The sequence below is a fragment of the Bufo gargarizans genome, chromosome 5 (assembly GCF_014858855.1).
Source record: "Bufo gargarizans isolate SCDJY-AF-19 chromosome 5, ASM1485885v1, whole genome shotgun sequence".
NCBI classification, from domain to species: Eukaryota; Metazoa; Chordata; class Amphibia; order Anura; family Bufonidae; genus Bufo; species Bufo gargarizans.
In genome coordinates this window covers 366,563,871-366,580,928 of record NC_058084.1, presented here as the reverse complement: position 1 = coordinate 366,580,928, position 17,058 = coordinate 366,563,871, and the positions used below count along the sequence as shown (strand labels likewise).

Here is a 17,058-nt window from a genome sequence, read left to right as displayed (position 1 = left end):
TTGGGGTATTATATTTTTTTCACGTGGTATCGAGTATTGCAATACTTTTTATGGTATCGAAAGCGAATCTAAATTTTGGTATCACAACAACCCTAGTCTAAACAGTGATCTGCAGCCCAGAAACAATGCGGCTCTATGAGAACGAGCGATCACAATAGCGATCCTGCGCTCTCATACTGTGGAGCAGTATGTCGGGAAGGAGCGCTTGTTTTCCGACAATTTGCTGCTCATTGCAAGGTGTAAAGGCACCTTTAGTGTGCAGAGAGCGTGGTCTTGTGGTATATCTTGTGAGACCACACTGTCGCATATTCCAGATGGGGTTCACTGGCATACAGATCAGCGGGACTTATTGGCGGGGAGCAGGGTGAAGCAGACGAGAGCTTCGTTCCCGACCCAAGGAGTCCAGCTGATCTGTGTGTCAATGAAGCACAGCCAGAGTATTCAGAGCGTGTGATCTTGCAAGATATGCCTTATCTCATGAGATTGCGCTCTTTGCACACTACAATCAGAAAGATACTGCTGCAGCGCTCTATGCTTATTGGACAGCATCACAGCAAATAAGTAAACGCAACTTCCGTGAACAGGATTTGCATAGTTTACCAACAGTTGTTTTGAAAAGAAGCCATGAACAACGTATCCCAGCAGCATGTCCATATTACAGGGGGTTCTTATCTAGTCCTGAATTAGAATACAATAATTATTCAGTGTATTACAATGTTAAAATGTTGCTTGGATCTCGGGGATGAGTTAAGAGCAGTAAAAATATAGACTACATGCTTGTTGGGGCAATGCATCTGGTTTCATACTTACACATGGCTGCGTTCTAGTGACACTCCATCAACTTTCAGTGAGTTGTTAACTCTGGACCATGTATAAGTTTGCAGGCATCCTCAACCTGCGGCCCTCCAGCTGTTGCAAAACTACAACTCCCAGCATGCCCGAACAGCCTACAGGTATCGGCCTACAGCAGGGCATTGTGGGAGTTGTAGTTTTACAACAGCTGGAGGGCCGCATATTGAGGATGCCTGGTTTAGAGGATCTATCCCACTATTACACGTCATATTGATTTTACAGATCATAAGAATTAAGATTGTTACTTTATGCTGTTTGAAAAATGATCCAGTGAAGTTATGACTAGGGATAAGCGGACCTGTGGATGTTCAGGTTCAGCCGAACTTCGGGTCCCGACCTCGAACCCGAACCCCATTGAAGTCAATGGGGACCTGAACTTTAGTGCACTAAAATGGCTGTAAAATAGTCGTAGTAAGGGCTAGAGGGCTGCAAATGGAAGCAAAATGGAGGTAAGAGCAGGCCAGTTGCCCTGCAAACAAATGTGGATAGGGAAATGACTTAAAATAACATAGAATAGAATAACGAGAAATGTCCTGCTATCCTCGGTGGCAGTAGGACATGTGCCAAACTGCTATCCGCCTCAGGCCCAGCCCCCACTGCATTTACCAAGTGTGCAGTTAGGGAGATATAACGTCCCTGCCCGTGCTTACTGGTCCATGTATCGGTAGTTATGTGGACCTTGCCACATATGGCGTTGCGCAGTGCACACCTGATTTTGTCCCCCACTTGGTTGTGCAGGGAAGCGATTGCTCGCCTGCAAAAGTAGTGGCGGCTGGGCACGATGTACTCTGGGACAGCCTCCGCCATAAGACTTTTAAAACTCTCCATCTCCACTAGACGGAATGACAGCATTTTAAAGGCCAGTAATTTTTAAATGCTGGCATTCAGGGCCAGGGATCGCGGGTGGGTAGGGGGGTACTTCCTCTTTCTCAGCCAGTGTTTGGGGGATGGACAGCGGAATGCTTCCGTGGGACAGTGTGGACATGCTGGGTGGAGGTGGTGGTGTTGCTGCCACATCCTCTTTTTGCGGGGTGGCAGGTGCCACTGTCACACCAGAGGTGGATGAAGAGGCATAGACTGCAGCAGAAGAGGAAGCAGGTGGTTTTTGAGGTGTCTACTGCACTGCAGCTCGTGCTTTGCACTTAGATGCCTGGTCATGCAGGTTGTGCTCAGGTTTAGAACATTTATGCCTCGCTTCAGGCTCTGATTGCACAGCGTGCAAACCATTCACGTTTTGTCGTCAGCACATTGTCTGAAGAACTGCCACGCCAGGGAACTCCTTGGAGCTGGCTTTGGTGTGCTCAGTCCCTGGGTGTGATGGGCAGTAAGAGGCGTACTGTCTAGAGAACAGCCGCTCCGCTTTTGCACCCTGCTCCCTCTTCTGCTGTGCGGCTGGCGTTGTGTGACCACCACCTCTACCTCCGAACTGCGCACGTCACTCGCATGACCTCAATTCCATGTGGGGTCAAGGACCTCATCATTCTCCACATCATCCTCCACCCACTCTTCATCCCTGCCCTACTTGCCAGTCTGCACGCGGCAGAAAGCCGCAGCAGTTGGGACCTCATCCGAGACGTGCTGTGAAGGTCCTCCCATGTCCACATCCTGAAAGATAAGTGGTTGGGCATCAGTGCACTCAATTGCTTTCTCTTCTGGGGCAGGGCTAGGTGGATGGCCCTGGGAAACCCTGCTAACAGAGTAATCAAAAAGCATTAGAGACTGCTGCATGACTTGGGGCTCAGACTGCTTGGCTGATTTGCAAGGGGGTGAGGTGAAAGACAGATGCCTATGGGCTGCAGGTGCCAACTCTGCGCTTTCAGCAGGTGACCGGGTGGGAGACAATGTGAAGGAACTGGAGGCACTGTCAGCAACCCAATCTACTACCGCCTCTACTTGTTCTGTCCTCACCAGTCGTACACCAGTATTGGGGCCTACAAAATAACGCTGTACGTCCTGTTGCATACGTGCACCTGAGGAAGGTGTTTCATTTGGGCGTGTAGCTGGCACTACTGAGAGCTACTGAGCATGGATGACCCAAAGCACTCAGATCAGCAGATTAATGTTTGTCACTATACACTTTGACCACCAGGTGGCGCCATACTACATAAGTAAACATCAAATTCACTGGCTCCATTTTCCTAAAGCATATAAATGCCAAACGTGCTTTATTTTCTGTTTTAATGAATATGACTTGTAATGGTCAGACAACCCCTTTAGGCTAGTTTCACACTTGTGGCAGGGAGTTTTCTAGATCTACCGTGGCCCACAGCTAAAGCATCGCAATACTGGTGTTATGCGATGGTAACATCACAGTGACATACTACTGCCGCAGCTGCAATGTAATGTGATACATTGCAAACTACAGAATATTGCCACCCGACTGCACACTTCAGACGGGTTGTTGATCACATGTGGCATTATGGTTTGAACCAACCAGTCAACTTTCTACGCTTGTATCAACATGTGCCTTATATTGCAGTTATTAACGATAGCATTGACAGTATGGTTTTACAGTCTTTAATGCTGCACGATTGTTTCTAGCTTGAAGATGTTCTCTAGGATTTTGTGGGCTATTGATGAAAGGGGGAATCCAATCCATTCATTAAAGGGCTTCTGTCACTCCACTAAACTCTTTTTTTTTTTTTTTTTTTTTTTTGGTCTCCCTACAATCCTTATGCTGCGATTTCTTAATATATATAGCTATTACACTGTTTGGTTCAGTAGTTCTATCAAAAAACTGACTTTTATATTATGCAAATTACCTCTCTAGCAGCAGGTAGGGCGGCTACCTGCTGCTAGCAGCCGCATCCTCCATTCATAATGACGCCCCCTCCTCATGTTGATTGACAGGGCCAGCGGACGCGCTCGTCCTCTGACTGGCCCTGTCTTCGTTTTAAATCTCGCGCCGGTCTTCAGTTGGCGCAGGCGCACTCAGAGGAGGACGCTCGCTCAGCCGCTCCATCCTCAGCGCGCCTGTGCCGATGACGTCACATGTACACCCGGCACAGGCGCACTGAGGATGGAGCGGCCGAGCGAGCGTCCTCCTCTGAGTGCGCCTGCGCCAACTGAAGACCGGCGCGAGATTTAAAACGAAGACAGGGCCAGTCAGAGGACGAGCGCGTCCGCTGGCCCTGTCAATCAACATGAGGAGGGGGCGTCATTATGAATGGAGGATGCGGCTGCTAGCAGCAGGTAGCCGCCCTACCTGCTGCTAGAGAGGTAATTTGCATAATATAAAAGTCAGTTTTTTGATAGAACTACTGAACCAAACAGTGTAATAGCTATATATATTAAGAAATCGCAGCATAAGGATTGTAGGGAGACCAAAAAAAAAAAAAATGAATTTAGTGGAGTGACAGAAGCCCTTTAAAGGGGTTGTCCAAGTTATATTTATTGATGACCTATCCTCAGGATAGGTCATCAATATCAGATCGGCCGGGGTCCGACACCCGGCACCCCCTCCGATCAGCTGTTTGAAGAGAAGGCGTGCGCGGTGTCAGCGCTGCCTCCTCTTGACTGTTTTTACCTTCTAGCCATTGCATTTGCAGTGGTGAGCAGGTGTAATTACACCCAAGCCTTCCTATTGAAATGAATGAGACGCTTCAGTTTTGTCCCCATTCATTGTCAATGAGGACAAAACTGAACAGAACGGAATGCTCCAAAATGCATTCCGTTACGTTTAGTTGCGTTCCCATGCTGGAGAGCAAACCGCAACATGTTGTAGTTTGCTTTCCGTCCTGGGATGCAGAGCAAGACCCCCAATGCAAGTCAACGGGGACGATCCGTTTTCTCTGCCACAATAGAAAACTGATCTGTCCCCCATTGACTTTCAAAGGAGTTCATGACGGATCCATTTTGGCAATGGCAAAGATAATACCACCGGATCCGTTCATAACGTATGCAGATGGTTGTATTATCAGTAACGGAAGCGTTTTTGCTGAACCCTGCCGGATCCAGCAATAACACTGGTGTGAAAGTAGCCTTAGATGTTTAACTTTTATTCTTACATTTGCAGCAAAAACCTCTTCAGATGGAACCCCAAAACAAAAACGACCGCCAAAGCCAAAGAAGTCTGATGTTTTTGTGAATTCAGACTCTGATTTGGAGTTTGGAGGCCCAAAGAAACCTACCACACCCAAAGGCAAGTATCTAGAGAGAGGCTTTATCATCACGATATATTTTTTATTTTTAATAATTTTTTCCTGCCTCCTATTATTTGCAGATTATTCTGTAACCGGTTAGGTTCCTTAATGTTAAATGTCCCTTTACCTGAGCCAATTCTGTAGGAACGCCCGTATAAATGCCTGTTCCCAATAATCTGCCTGTGCAAAGGTGTCGCCAATTGTTGATTTGCACACCTAAATCATAATTTCTGAGCAGCAGATTGTCCTCTATAAACCGGGATCTGCTGCCCAGAGACAATTCTCTATGGGGACGAGCAGTTGCAACAAATGTCCCCATACAAAGGGGATGACTGAAGCATGTAAAGGCAGCATTCACCTCCTCTGATAAGCGGGCAATTTTCAGGAAAAAATAATTGCCTACTTAGTCAGCCTGTGTAAATCGGTCTTTACACATACCTATGATTGGCCGAACAAACATTTATTCCCCATCACTGCCATGTAAATGAGCTCCACAATCACCTTGCTGATGAGCAAAATACTAGGCTGCTTGGGCATAAAAATTATTTTGTCAGCAACACCTCTCCGCATGTAAAAGGGATATTCTGCCAGCAAGCAATGTAATGCCTCATTCACACGTCAGTGATTTTGAGCCAAAACCAAGTGCGGCTCTAAACGCAGAACAGGAGCAGATCTTTACCTTATGTCTGTGGAGGCTCCAATCCTGGTTTTGGCTCACTGACTTGTGAATGAGGCTTAATTCCGAGGAGGGGTTTGAATGAACGATCATTAAGTCACTTCCCTCCCAATAATTGCCGATCGAATAATGAAAGTAAACAAGCCCTATTTTTAATGGTTTTATGTTTAAAAATATTTTTTAAGACTTTTGGGTGAAGTTAGTTTTAATTTTCCCTGTCACAATATATATGCTGGGGGAAAAAAATTATATAAATTTTTGTTTACCGGTATTCTCTTATATATTCCACATCGCTTTACAAACAATGAGGCTCACAGTCTAAGTTCCCTGTCAGTATGTCTTTGGAGTTTAGGAGGAAACTGGAGAACACGGGGAGAACATACAAACTCCATGCAGATGTTGTCCTTGGTTGGATTTAAACTTGGGACCCTACTAGTGCTAACCACTGAGCCACCTTGCTTATCTACTCCCTCCTGACATCTGCACAGGTCACAGAGCATGCCTGGAAAACTCTCCCATAGAAGTCAATGAGGCTGGGTTCACACCTGAGCGTTTTACAGCGCGTTCCTACGTGCTGTAAAACGCTCAGCAAGGAGAAACCAATGCTTCCCTATCGGCATGGTTCTCACCTGGGCGTTTTACAGCGCGACGATCGTGCTGTAAAACGCCCGACGCCCCAAGAAGTACATGAGCTTCTTTGGGGCGTCTTGTCGCGCGTTCCCGTACATAGACTTTCGGGAACGCGTGACAATGGGCGTTCGCTTGTCTCTGTATGCGCGATTGCAAACGCCGGTACAATCGCGCATACAGAGCGCTCCATCGCGAACGCTCAGGTGTGAACCCAGTGTCAGTCCTTTCCATTATGTCTAAGGCCCAAGTGGCTGCCATAAAGCAAATCTCTAAATGCTCAACTAGATGGCAGCCCTCATAAGAAAATAAAAACAGATTAGAAACAAAGGATATGTCTTCCTATTTGGTATGGCATCATATAGATAGTGTAATCTAAAGAGAGCTTGTCCTAAAGTTTATTCACACACCCATATTAGGGGGCCTCTTGTCCCTCTGTAGGCTTCTGCTGTCAGTGTTTTTTCCTGTTGGATTCTCTTTTAAAGGGGTATTACTATTGTCTGATAGGTGCGGGTCCCACCGCTGGGACCTGCACCTACAACGGGAACAAAGCGGGGAGAACTGTGTCTGCAGGACCCCGGATTTTGCAGGGTCCGTCCACCACCAAGAGCTGCTCCCATAGAAGTGAATGGGAGCTCACCGCGCATGTGCGGATCATGCTCCCGTTTATTTCTATGGGGCAGACGGCAATAGCCGAGCCAGCGCTCGGCTATTTTCGGCGGCCCTATAGACATGAATAGAAGGCGGCTGCGCATGCGCCCTCCATTTATTTCCCCGCTCCGTTCTCATTGTAGGTGCGGGTCCCAGCGATATGCCCCATTGTCTGAGATAGGAAAACCCCCTTTAATGCTTAAAACTTAACTATGGTATTCTCCCCTGGAAGCATTTTCTCTTGATATCCCTGAAATCTGGTTTTGTACAGCGACTCAGCTTCTGCGGTTTAGATTCAGCATGTACGACTGAATGTTTGTCATCTATGTAGATGATGGAAGGCATATAACTCTCAGGTTTCTCCATGCTGTCATTCCCATATAGATCCCCTACAATGAAGCTTTATATTATTGGAAATAAAAACTGTCCCCAGCCATATAGTCATTAACAGTGTCCTGTAAACCTAATGTGACTGCTTTTGTTCAATAGCAAAAGGAAGAGGAAAGAAAAGAAAAACGTCTGATTCTGAAAATGAAGGCGACTACAATCCTGGGAAGAAATCTTCCTCAAAGTCCACATCCAGCAAGGTAAGAGCACGCTGGTTTACAATCCCGTGGCACGGCTGCTATTTATATCTTGATAGGATCTGTCACATTGGATACATGCAGGGCTCTTATTCTCCAGCTCCATAGGTTGTCTACCAGGTGGATACATTATATCCACATTTTGATATATCCACATTTTGACCTACACCAGTGTCCTAGGAGACTTGCCTTTGTGTTCTCTGTAGAAATGCATTTCTAGCTTTTTCATTAACATAGATGCATGGACTGTGTAGAATTGGTGTCCTGTTGCTTCATTTTTAACATGTAGAAATACAGAAATAATTTGTCTTCCCTGTGCGCTTTTTTCTCTTTTTTATTTTTTGGGATCACTCTTGGCTTACCCCAAAACCTAAACAAGAAGTTGTTTAAAGAGCCACTGTCAGCTTGATCAAACCTATTACACAGACATATTGTTTGTAGGGTTAATCATGCTGATGAAAGCGATAGCTTAGTTGTCTTTGTACATAGCAGTGTTCTCGAGGAATCAGCATTTTTATTATGCTAACTAGCTGTTTTGAGCACCCCTAATATGATCCTTTTATATAAAAAACTTTGAGCCCCTAAAAAATATATATATATAAAAAAACCTTGGTGACAGAGTGGTCCTTTAATGTAATAGCCTTTGGTGGTCCAGCTTTGTGGAACTACTAATAATGCTGAATGAGTCATTGGTGTCAGGGCATGCTGTGGATCAGGACAAGGGAGAGAGGGCTGTATGTGCAGAAGAGAATGCGCTCCTCCACTCTGTTCTGATCTGCTGCCACCAATGAGCGCCGGGATCCACATGTAATCCACAGCACACACTGACACCAGGGAACGCTGCTACATACAAAGATAACTAAGGTATCGTTTTAATCAGCATGACTGACAGTGAATGGGATTTTTTTTTGTTTGTTTGTAAAAAAGAACGAACGAACACTGAGCATGAGTGGGCCGACAAGATCTACCCCATCAGTCAGGAAAGGGATGTGACTGCGTGCATGATTTTATGTGCACCTGCTGCAGTACCCCATGGCCCTGTCCTGCAAGTGGCCGAGCCGTAACACTTCCACAATAACCGCATTTGCAGTTGAAAGGCCCAAATCCAAAGTCTCAATAACTGACTTATTGCAATCACATTTGACATAACAATGCTTTTCTTCACCATACTACTACAACCAGCATTTTTCTATAGATACCGCATGGCTGTGTGCATGATTTTATGCACCTGTTTGCAGTGATATAGCTGAAACCCTTAAACTTAGACAGGGTGTTCACAAACTTTTGGTACCTTCACACTAAGGCCCCTTTCACACGGGCGAGTATTCCGCGCGGGTGCAATGCTTCACTATGCTCATCACATGATCCATCACCATGGTGATGGATCATGTGATGAACGCAGTGACGTCATCAAAGGTCCTATTGCTCACAGATGAAGACAGAAGAGATGCCGGCTGCGCGAACAAGTGGATTTAGGCAAGAAATTATTATTTTTTTTTAAACCCCTCCAGCCCTATTGTACTATGCTTTCTGTATTCAGAATGCTATTATTTTCCCTTATAACCATGTCATAAGGGGAAATAATACAATCTACACTACAACTAACCCAAACCTGAACTTCGGTGAAGAAGTTCGGGTCTGGGTACCACAGTCGGTTTTTTTTATCACGCGTGTGCAAAACACATTGCACCCACGTGATAAAAACTGATCGGAACGCAATCGCAGTCAGAACTGACTGCAATTGCGTTCCTACTCGCGCGGGTTTGCCGCAATGCACCGGGACGCATCCGGACACGCCCGTGTGAAAGAGGCCTAAGCGTTCTTATTACCAGGCTCTGCTAGTGGAGATCCCTTACTTTTGTTGGAGAACCTTGCTGTTTCAGTTCATGTTCACATGTTGCCTTCTTGCCGTCTAAACCTGTGAATTTCTGGTCATCTGACTCCACTTTCTAACTGCCTTTCCCTCAGAAATCTAAGAAAACCATTTTTGACAATGATTCCGATACGGACATCTTCCCAGTAGACACAAACTCTGAAAGTGCGACACGACAGAGGCCGGGCCGGGCCAGGAAAGAAGTGAAATATTTTGCCGAGTCTGATGACGAAGATGATGATTTTACTATGTATTAGTTATGTGCCTCAGGGGCACCCAAATGTTTTCCAGCAAAGTATCTTGTGTAGTCCTTTTGTCCCTCCTGTTGCAGACTTTTGTACATTGTCTTATTTTATGTGATAATGTATTTGATGTTTTTTATTATTGTGTAGGCATTTTAACATTTGTTGTTACACATACAGTTTTCTGCTCTTTTTTAATCATGAAATGTCATGTACTCGTTCCAATTTGCCTTGTAGAAATGTTTTAGACTGCCGTGCTCAAGCACACATTTTAATTGTCCTGATCAAATACGGAGGGGAAAAACACAGCAACCCTGCTTTTTAAAATGAAGACAAAAACATTAAAAAAAAATGGAAATCTGACTTGTGTTGTGCATTCTATTGAGTGTAAAGATTGTGAGGAAAGATTTAAAATAAATATATTTTATTCTTTGCCAGGAGACTCCATGGAAAAAAGGTAAACAGTATATGAACATAGAAAGCATCGTTAAACAATCTCAATGTACAAACCGAGCCAGTGAAGAATACATCACAGACTTGCTAAAATATCCCCCCAGATTTCTACTAGTGCTTTAAATGAGACCTATAAACACCTTTCAATGTGGTATCACCGTCACTGTGATCCAAACAGATTAAAACTATGAAATGGGTGGGCGTTCTAAGTGTTCTTGAAGTGTGGGGCTGAAGCAATTACTATATTGTGCCAGTTCAACGGGAGCACCATGGTCGTGTAAGTTACATCTCTCACTTGTGCATGTTATCACTATCCAACTTGTTATGTAGAGTGTTTATTAGATATTATTACATAGTTGTGTAGAGATGAGCAAATCAGCAGGACTTCACCCCTGTGGGAGGCTGTCCCTGCAGGTTGTCAACAGATTAGTACCTATGAAACTGACTAGCTGTTTGGGAGCTGAAGGCATCTATGTTGGTCCCATGTTCATATCATGTTGTTTAATATATGCAAATTAACCTCTAGGAGCAATGGGGGCGTTGCCATTACTCCTGGAGCCTCTGCTTTCTCTGCAACTGCCTCAATCAATCCACAGGGCCAGGCAGTGATAGCATCATCAAAGTGGAGAGGGTGCAGCAACTGCTGAAAGCGCTGAGCCTCTAGGTGCATCAGCAATACCCTGTTGCTCCTAGAGGCTAATTTGCATATATTAAAACTTCATTTTTCTCAGCAATGCGGACACATATGAACATGGGACCAACACAGATGCCTTCAGCTGCCAAGTGCACATGTAACAGGTCAGCCAGTGTCATGGGTACAAATCTGCTGACAGATGTCCTTTAAGAAGCACCCACCTGCTGCCACATTGACAGGGCCAGAGATTTAGGCCAGCCCTGACCCTGCTCTGGTTAACAGAGCAAGGACACAGGCTCAGCTTCAGTACCGCGTCTGCACAGTCGCCGGGAAATGGTCATGGCTAAATGTCCGGCCCTGTCAAGCTGCCGGCAGGTGGGCGCTTCTTCATTTGCGGGGACAGAAGCCCTGCTGATGAGAGGAATCGATTCGCTCATCTCTATTGTAGGACACACACAGCTGAGAAAACCTGCAGCTGCCGCTAGTGTTAAAGGATAGCAGCTCCTAGCACGCTCTGCCGTTCTCAAGTAGCCCAAATGGTGTTTTAGCCGGACTCTCATAACTTTAGAGTTGTAGTGAGATGAGGGGTTTGCACAAGAGATGTATTCTGGGTAAAATAAAAGGGCTTTTATGTAATACCCACTCATAAGTAGTGAACCACACACAAACATTTCTCTAATGGCTTGTGAACAGGTAAACATGAAAAAAGGAAAAGAGACAAAAAAAACATTGTAACACTGGAAAGTGCCTTTGAGGCTACAATTACTGCAGTAATCCACCTGTAAATATCGTCCACCAGAACAATCACATCTGTTTGATCCACCTTCTTAAAGTGACACTGACAACTCTACAATAAAATGTCTTCTAACGGAACAGGCAGTTACTCAGATACAAAACTGGCTTCAGATAATGTAGTGAATTTTCCTCCACGACTTCCTCCGACAGGCCGGAGGAGGGGAATAGACGCAATGCAGTTAAGGGCATGTTATGACCTATTTGACAGCCTATGCTCCTTACATGGACACATACAACAGTCCGTTTGCTTTGTTTTGTTTTTTGTTTTTTTACATATATTTTTTTAAATCTAGTCTTGATCATTTTTATGTATGCAAGACAGATGAAAAGCACCAAACATCCAGCAGAAAGAACGGTAAATAGGTTATGTACAAAGTCTTCAAAGATCATGCAATCTGATGATCGGAAGAGAAAATAGACGTAGCTTTTTTTTCTTGTTCTGTAAAATGGCTGTTTTTAGTGTGGTTTTCTTCTATTTGTAAGAGTCCAGCAAAAGTTAAGAATGTAAACAGCAAAAGTATATAGGTTTATATAAATGAAAACCAGCTTGGTCTTTTCTTGCTGAGGAATCTGAACGCGTTTTGGATCTGCAAATTCATCAACGGGGTTGGGAAAGCTGCTCCTTGCTCGTCATCCCTGTGTGCATATTGTGTTGGGAATGTCTTGTGGAGGGTCGGGCCCTATTGCACCTGTGCACATTTGCTGACCTTCTCCTCCTCTGGTTTAGTTGAGATGCTGTTACTGTGCTCTGGTGCATTCTCACTTGGACTGGATGCCTCGTGGCCTTCTGAGTTCTCCAGCATTTCCTGAATGAGGGGCGGCATTGATCCGGGTATCTCCAGCTTCAGTGTGATAACGCGTTCTGCACCTGTTCATAACAGGAAATAAAATATTAGCTACATGCAACGCAATAAAATGCGGCTTTGAAGTACAGCCATCATTTACAGTGATCATTTTAAACCAGCTTTTTGGCAGAAATATGTATTTAAAATACAACTTGGACACAGGCAACTGGATCTGTATACCGTTGTAATTCAGATATACAAATTGAGCTGTGATGCACTCTGTGCTCAGACACCTTTCTATAATACCCTGAGTAAATCGTATTACCCTCAGGCTCCACCTGCAATAAAGAGCTGGTAAGTACATAATTGACAGATCCTGCACTGCAGCATTGGTTCTCCTAGCTGGGCTGTATTTACCCAGTTGCAGCAGTGACCGCTGCAGCCAATCACTACCCTCAGCTGATGAGGCCAGAGGCTGGCTGCAGTGGTCACGTGTTTTTGACATGTCACTACTGAAACCAGGTAAACAGAGCCTGGCCAGGAGAATCAGAGCAGTGGCATGGAATCTGTCAGGTAAGTATTTACCAGTACTTCATTGCAGGAAGATCCCAAGGTTTGTCCAGTTTCCTCCTACAACCAGATAACCACTTTGGGCCAGATTTATCATTAGCTCAAGTCAGAATAAAATTTTTGCGACTTTTTTCTGCTCTGCACCATGCTCGCCAGTTTTCTGAAAGTGGGCGTGTTTTCTTATGTAAATTAATCTCTAGACAGATTTACTATTGAGACTATTTAAAAAGTCGCAAAAAATTGCGCAATTTCACTCCAGTGAGGACCATGCTTATCTTATGAGACTTTTTAATAGAACATGCGACTTTTTCGTAAAGACGTGCGACTTTTGTAAAGCTGCTTACTGACTGATAAACTGCTACCGTCAAACCACATTTATTACAGTCTTAAAGGGACGATCATAAATCTGACTTGGCTAAAATTGACTTTAGCCATATGTGAAAGTGGAGTGAGCTGTCAGAGTAATGATAAATCTGGCCCTTTAACTTTTTCAGCAATTTGTGCTGTAGAAACTCTTCTTTGGGATCAGCCAGACAGGTCAAAGGAGTTTTTTTTTTACTGATGGGTCATCAGTATCTGATCGGCTGCTTGAGAAGGCAGCGGATAGGTTATCAGTAAGAAAAAAAACTCTTGGAAAATCCCTTTAACCTTCAGTCCCAAATCACAGACAGCAGTGCTGGGTCTTTGTCTCACTCCTAGTACACTGGTTGCCCTTCCTTCAACCACTTTTGGTAGGTACAAACTGCATACTGGGAACACCCTACAAGACCTGCTGTTTTGGGAATACCCTGACCCAGTTTTGCCATCACAATTTGGCACTAGTCAAAATTACTCTGATCCTTGTGCTTGCCCATGTTTCCTGATTCCAACACATCAACTTAAAGAACTGTTTGTTCATTTGCTGCCTAAGGCCTCTTTCACACAACCAGGTTTTTTTTTTCCGTTTACGGGATGTTTTTTATGGTCCGTATACGGAACCATTCATTTCAATGGTTCCGCAAAAAAACTTAATGCACTCCGTATGCATTCAGTTTCCGTATTTCCGTTTTTCCATTCAAAGATATAACATGTCCTATTATTGTCCGCAAATCACGTTCCGTGGATCCATTTAAGTCAATGGGTCCCCAAAAAAAAAACTGAACACATACGGAAATGCATCCGTATGTCTTCCTTATCCGTTCCGTTTTTGCGGAACCATCTATTGAAAATGTTATGCCCAGCCCAATTTTTTCTATGCAATTACTGTATATGCCATACGGAAAAACGGAACAGAAACACAACGTAAACAAAAAAATGGAACACCGGATCCGTGAAAAAACGGACCGCAAAACACTGAAAAAGTCATACGGTCGTGTGAAAGAGGCCACGTCTAGTGGCAGATGCCTGAACAAATTTGAAGGTAATTCCTCCATTAACCCACAAATCCGTGCAGGCATTCACCATCGTGGATGGTTGGGCATCCGGCCAAATTGTATAGCTCACTCGTGAGTCAGATAGAAAATGTTCTTCACATGGTTTTAATACTATGGCTGATCAACGTATATTTACATACAATTTCAATTTATAATAGAAATTAAATGATATTAGAAAGATATCGAAGGCCTACGTGCTGTGTAGCTCCTAAGAAAAAGCATTTGCATCTGAAACTTGTTACCTTTTGCACTAATGCTGCGAAGATCTGTGATCTTCATTAAAATCTTTGGAAACATATGGGGCTTGTTGGGTCTTCTCTTTCTGATATACATTTTCAATGCTTCCAGTAATGGCTCCTGCAGCTTATCTACTTTAGCCGGCTCTTCAAGATCCTGACGGTCTAGATAAGCAAAGGGAGGAGAAAAAAATAAAATAATCACTTTTCATCCATTTCTTTCTGTTCGGGTCACATACAGGTAAACCACTAGATGGCAGCGTGCTATAAGCCTCCGCGTCTCGCCATCTGCTTGAATGAGTTGTGTGGCGTTAGGAGGAGAGGGCTATATTTGGCCTGCTGGCTTCTGAGTGCCTTTCTGGTCTAATTCTTAAAAAATAGCTTGGATGCCTGTTACTACAGATACTCCTTCACTGCGTCTTGCACTATTCTCCCTTGATAGAACTTATCTGTACTAAAGTAATTTCTATATATTACATATAGGATACTCAAGGTTGTTGTAAGAGCTGTAATACATTAGGTGCGGCCAAGCATTCCAAGCACAAGTGGCACAGGCAACGGGCGCTGATTGCCTCTCATACCTCAACACAGACCTTGGATGAATTGTTGCTGCTTTTATTATGTACCTGGCAGAGAATCTACAGGTAAGTCCTGTTCCTGAACTTAGGCCTTATTCACACCGTCAGTGAATGTGCGCAAAAACCAGGCACAGGTGTAAACAAAGAACAGGTGCAAATCTTTTAATTATATCTTATTTCTGTGTAGCCTCCACTCCTGGTTTTGTCTCACAGTCACTGATGTGTGAATAAGGTCTAACCGGTCAGGATATTTGGTCATCAAAGTGTCAGATCATTGTAAAATGTCTTCTTTTGGCTACCAAGGGGTTTAAAATTATTCAGATATGTTGTTGCCCTTGAAAGGCTGTGGAAGGTTTTTCCAGAAACAGATTCTTGTTAATGGGCCGTATCTGGTATTGCACTCGACCCTATTTATAACATGCATACAGGGACTATGACTAGGATATACCATAACATTGTCAATGTGGGGATCGGAATAGCCTGACCAGCTCCCACCACCTTCCATTGTTTATTTTAAAAAAAAGTCTGAATTACTTAAAAACCGAGAGTGATATCTTATAATCCCCTGCCGCTCCCATTATAACACATCTCAGGGCCTGACCGGTCTCTACTTCCCAGTCTTTCTCAACATGGAAATGCGACTGCTCTGGGTGGGTCACCCCTGAAACAAGTGATAGGCTGAGCAATCACATTTCCTCTGTCGAAAGGGGCCAGAAAATGGGAAACTTAAGAAGCAGCAGCAGGGGATTGCAGTGTCGGACTGGCGTTCCTTGGGCCCACCAAACATTTTCCTTGGGGCCCAACCCCTAAATCATCAATAGAGTCTAACAGGTTATAATCAAAGAAATAAACCCTAGTGGCAACCTGACTGACTTCAAAAGCAGCCAAATATTTTTATTTCTATCTTAGCATGGGCCTACCAGAAGATCGTCTGCTACTCTGTTGGGCCAGTCTGACCCTGGGAGATTAGTATTTTTTTTTTTTTTTTTACTTTTTTTAAACTCATTCTGCCCCCAATTTAGTGCTATGAAACTTAGGATTCTTTTGCCTCAGCAGATAAATTGGTCAATCAGTATAGCAAATAGCTTAGAATTGCAAAGATCACTTGCCTTTTGCCCTCTTGTGACCACCGTTTTAAAAAATATAAGCAGATACTTGTTTAGACGTGTGGGGACGTACCACCGTCAGTTGATGATTTTTGTGAAACCGAGTGGTACGTGACCCAGCAGTGACATTCCACTTGGGAACACATCACCACTGAGGCCAATCATTGGCTACGGCAGCGCACGTGACGCCGCCCATCTAGAAGTTCACAGGATGGGGACCAGAAGACCACTGAATGCAACCGGAATGGACCCCGAGGAGCAGTTGAGTTTAAGCACTATGCCACTGCCCACAGTTAAATAACCCTAAGCTGGGCAACTCTTAAGAAATCCTTCATAAGAACGGATTCCTAACAAGAAAACAAAGCTAATCTCAAGAATATGAATCAATGTGATACACACCTTCACAAATTAAGCAGATGGCACTGAGCAGGCCAGTTTCTGTGTCATCCATTTCCAGGGGCAGGAGCTGGTTGGCAAATGTGAACACAAGGTCGGTGAGTGGACCAAACCCAGCGTTGTGCATCTGAGTTCGGTTGAGTGTAAGGCCATCTGAAAAAGTCATTGTGTCCTGATCTGGCGTATATCTTGTGCAAATTCTAAGAATCTGTAAGTAGACAAGAAAAAATGGAAATATGGATACATCATGCTAGCACAGTGCAGGAAGAAAATATAAAGACTTTTCTCATTACATTCCTCACTGGATGATTTCACAACTATTGGTTGCTCCAAGTGGAACATAACCAATATTAACTGGAAAGAAAACATAAGGTGAATATAACAAAAACAGGCGCAAAATAAGTCTAGTCCACAGATATAGGGGAGTACACAGAAATCGTAGGGCC

General features: G+C 44.2%; 2 protein-coding genes across 6 annotated transcripts in view; one reads left to right on the top strand and one right to left on the bottom strand.

Moving 5' to 3' along the window:
* The window catches only part of TOP2B (DNA topoisomerase II beta), a 90,011-nt gene extending 80,001 nt beyond the window's left edge, over positions 1 to 10,010 (top strand). For 2 of the 3 annotated variants that reach the window (XM_044293178.1, XM_044293177.1), the window contains exons 35-37: positions 4,868 to 4,993; positions 7,438 to 7,535; positions 9,501 to 10,010. In XM_044293178.1, coding sequence (XP_044149113.1) covers positions 4,868 to 4,993; positions 7,438 to 7,535; positions 9,501 to 9,662 — 386 coding nt within the window. In that variant the 3' untranslated portion in view covers positions 9,663 to 10,010. Of the gene's footprint in view, positions 1 to 4,865; positions 4,994 to 7,437; positions 7,536 to 9,500 lie in introns of those variants that run through there. The other variant, XM_044293179.1, reaches the window with a different exon arrangement.
* An 827-nt stretch (positions 10,011 to 10,837) lies between these two features.
* RARB (retinoic acid receptor beta) overlaps positions 10,838 to 17,058 on the bottom strand; it is a 200,822-nt gene continuing 194,601 nt past the window's right edge. For all 3 annotated transcript variants that reach the window (XM_044293066.1, XM_044293065.1, XM_044293067.1), the window contains 3 exons: positions 16,616 to 16,820; positions 14,539 to 14,697; positions 10,838 to 12,397 (listed from right to left, as the gene is read on the bottom strand). In XM_044293066.1, the coding sequence (XP_044149001.1) occupies positions 12,210 to 12,397; positions 14,539 to 14,697; positions 16,616 to 16,820 (552 nt within the window). In that variant the 3' untranslated portion in view covers positions 10,838 to 12,209. The remainder of the gene's footprint in view (positions 12,398 to 14,538; positions 14,698 to 16,615; positions 16,821 to 17,058) is intronic.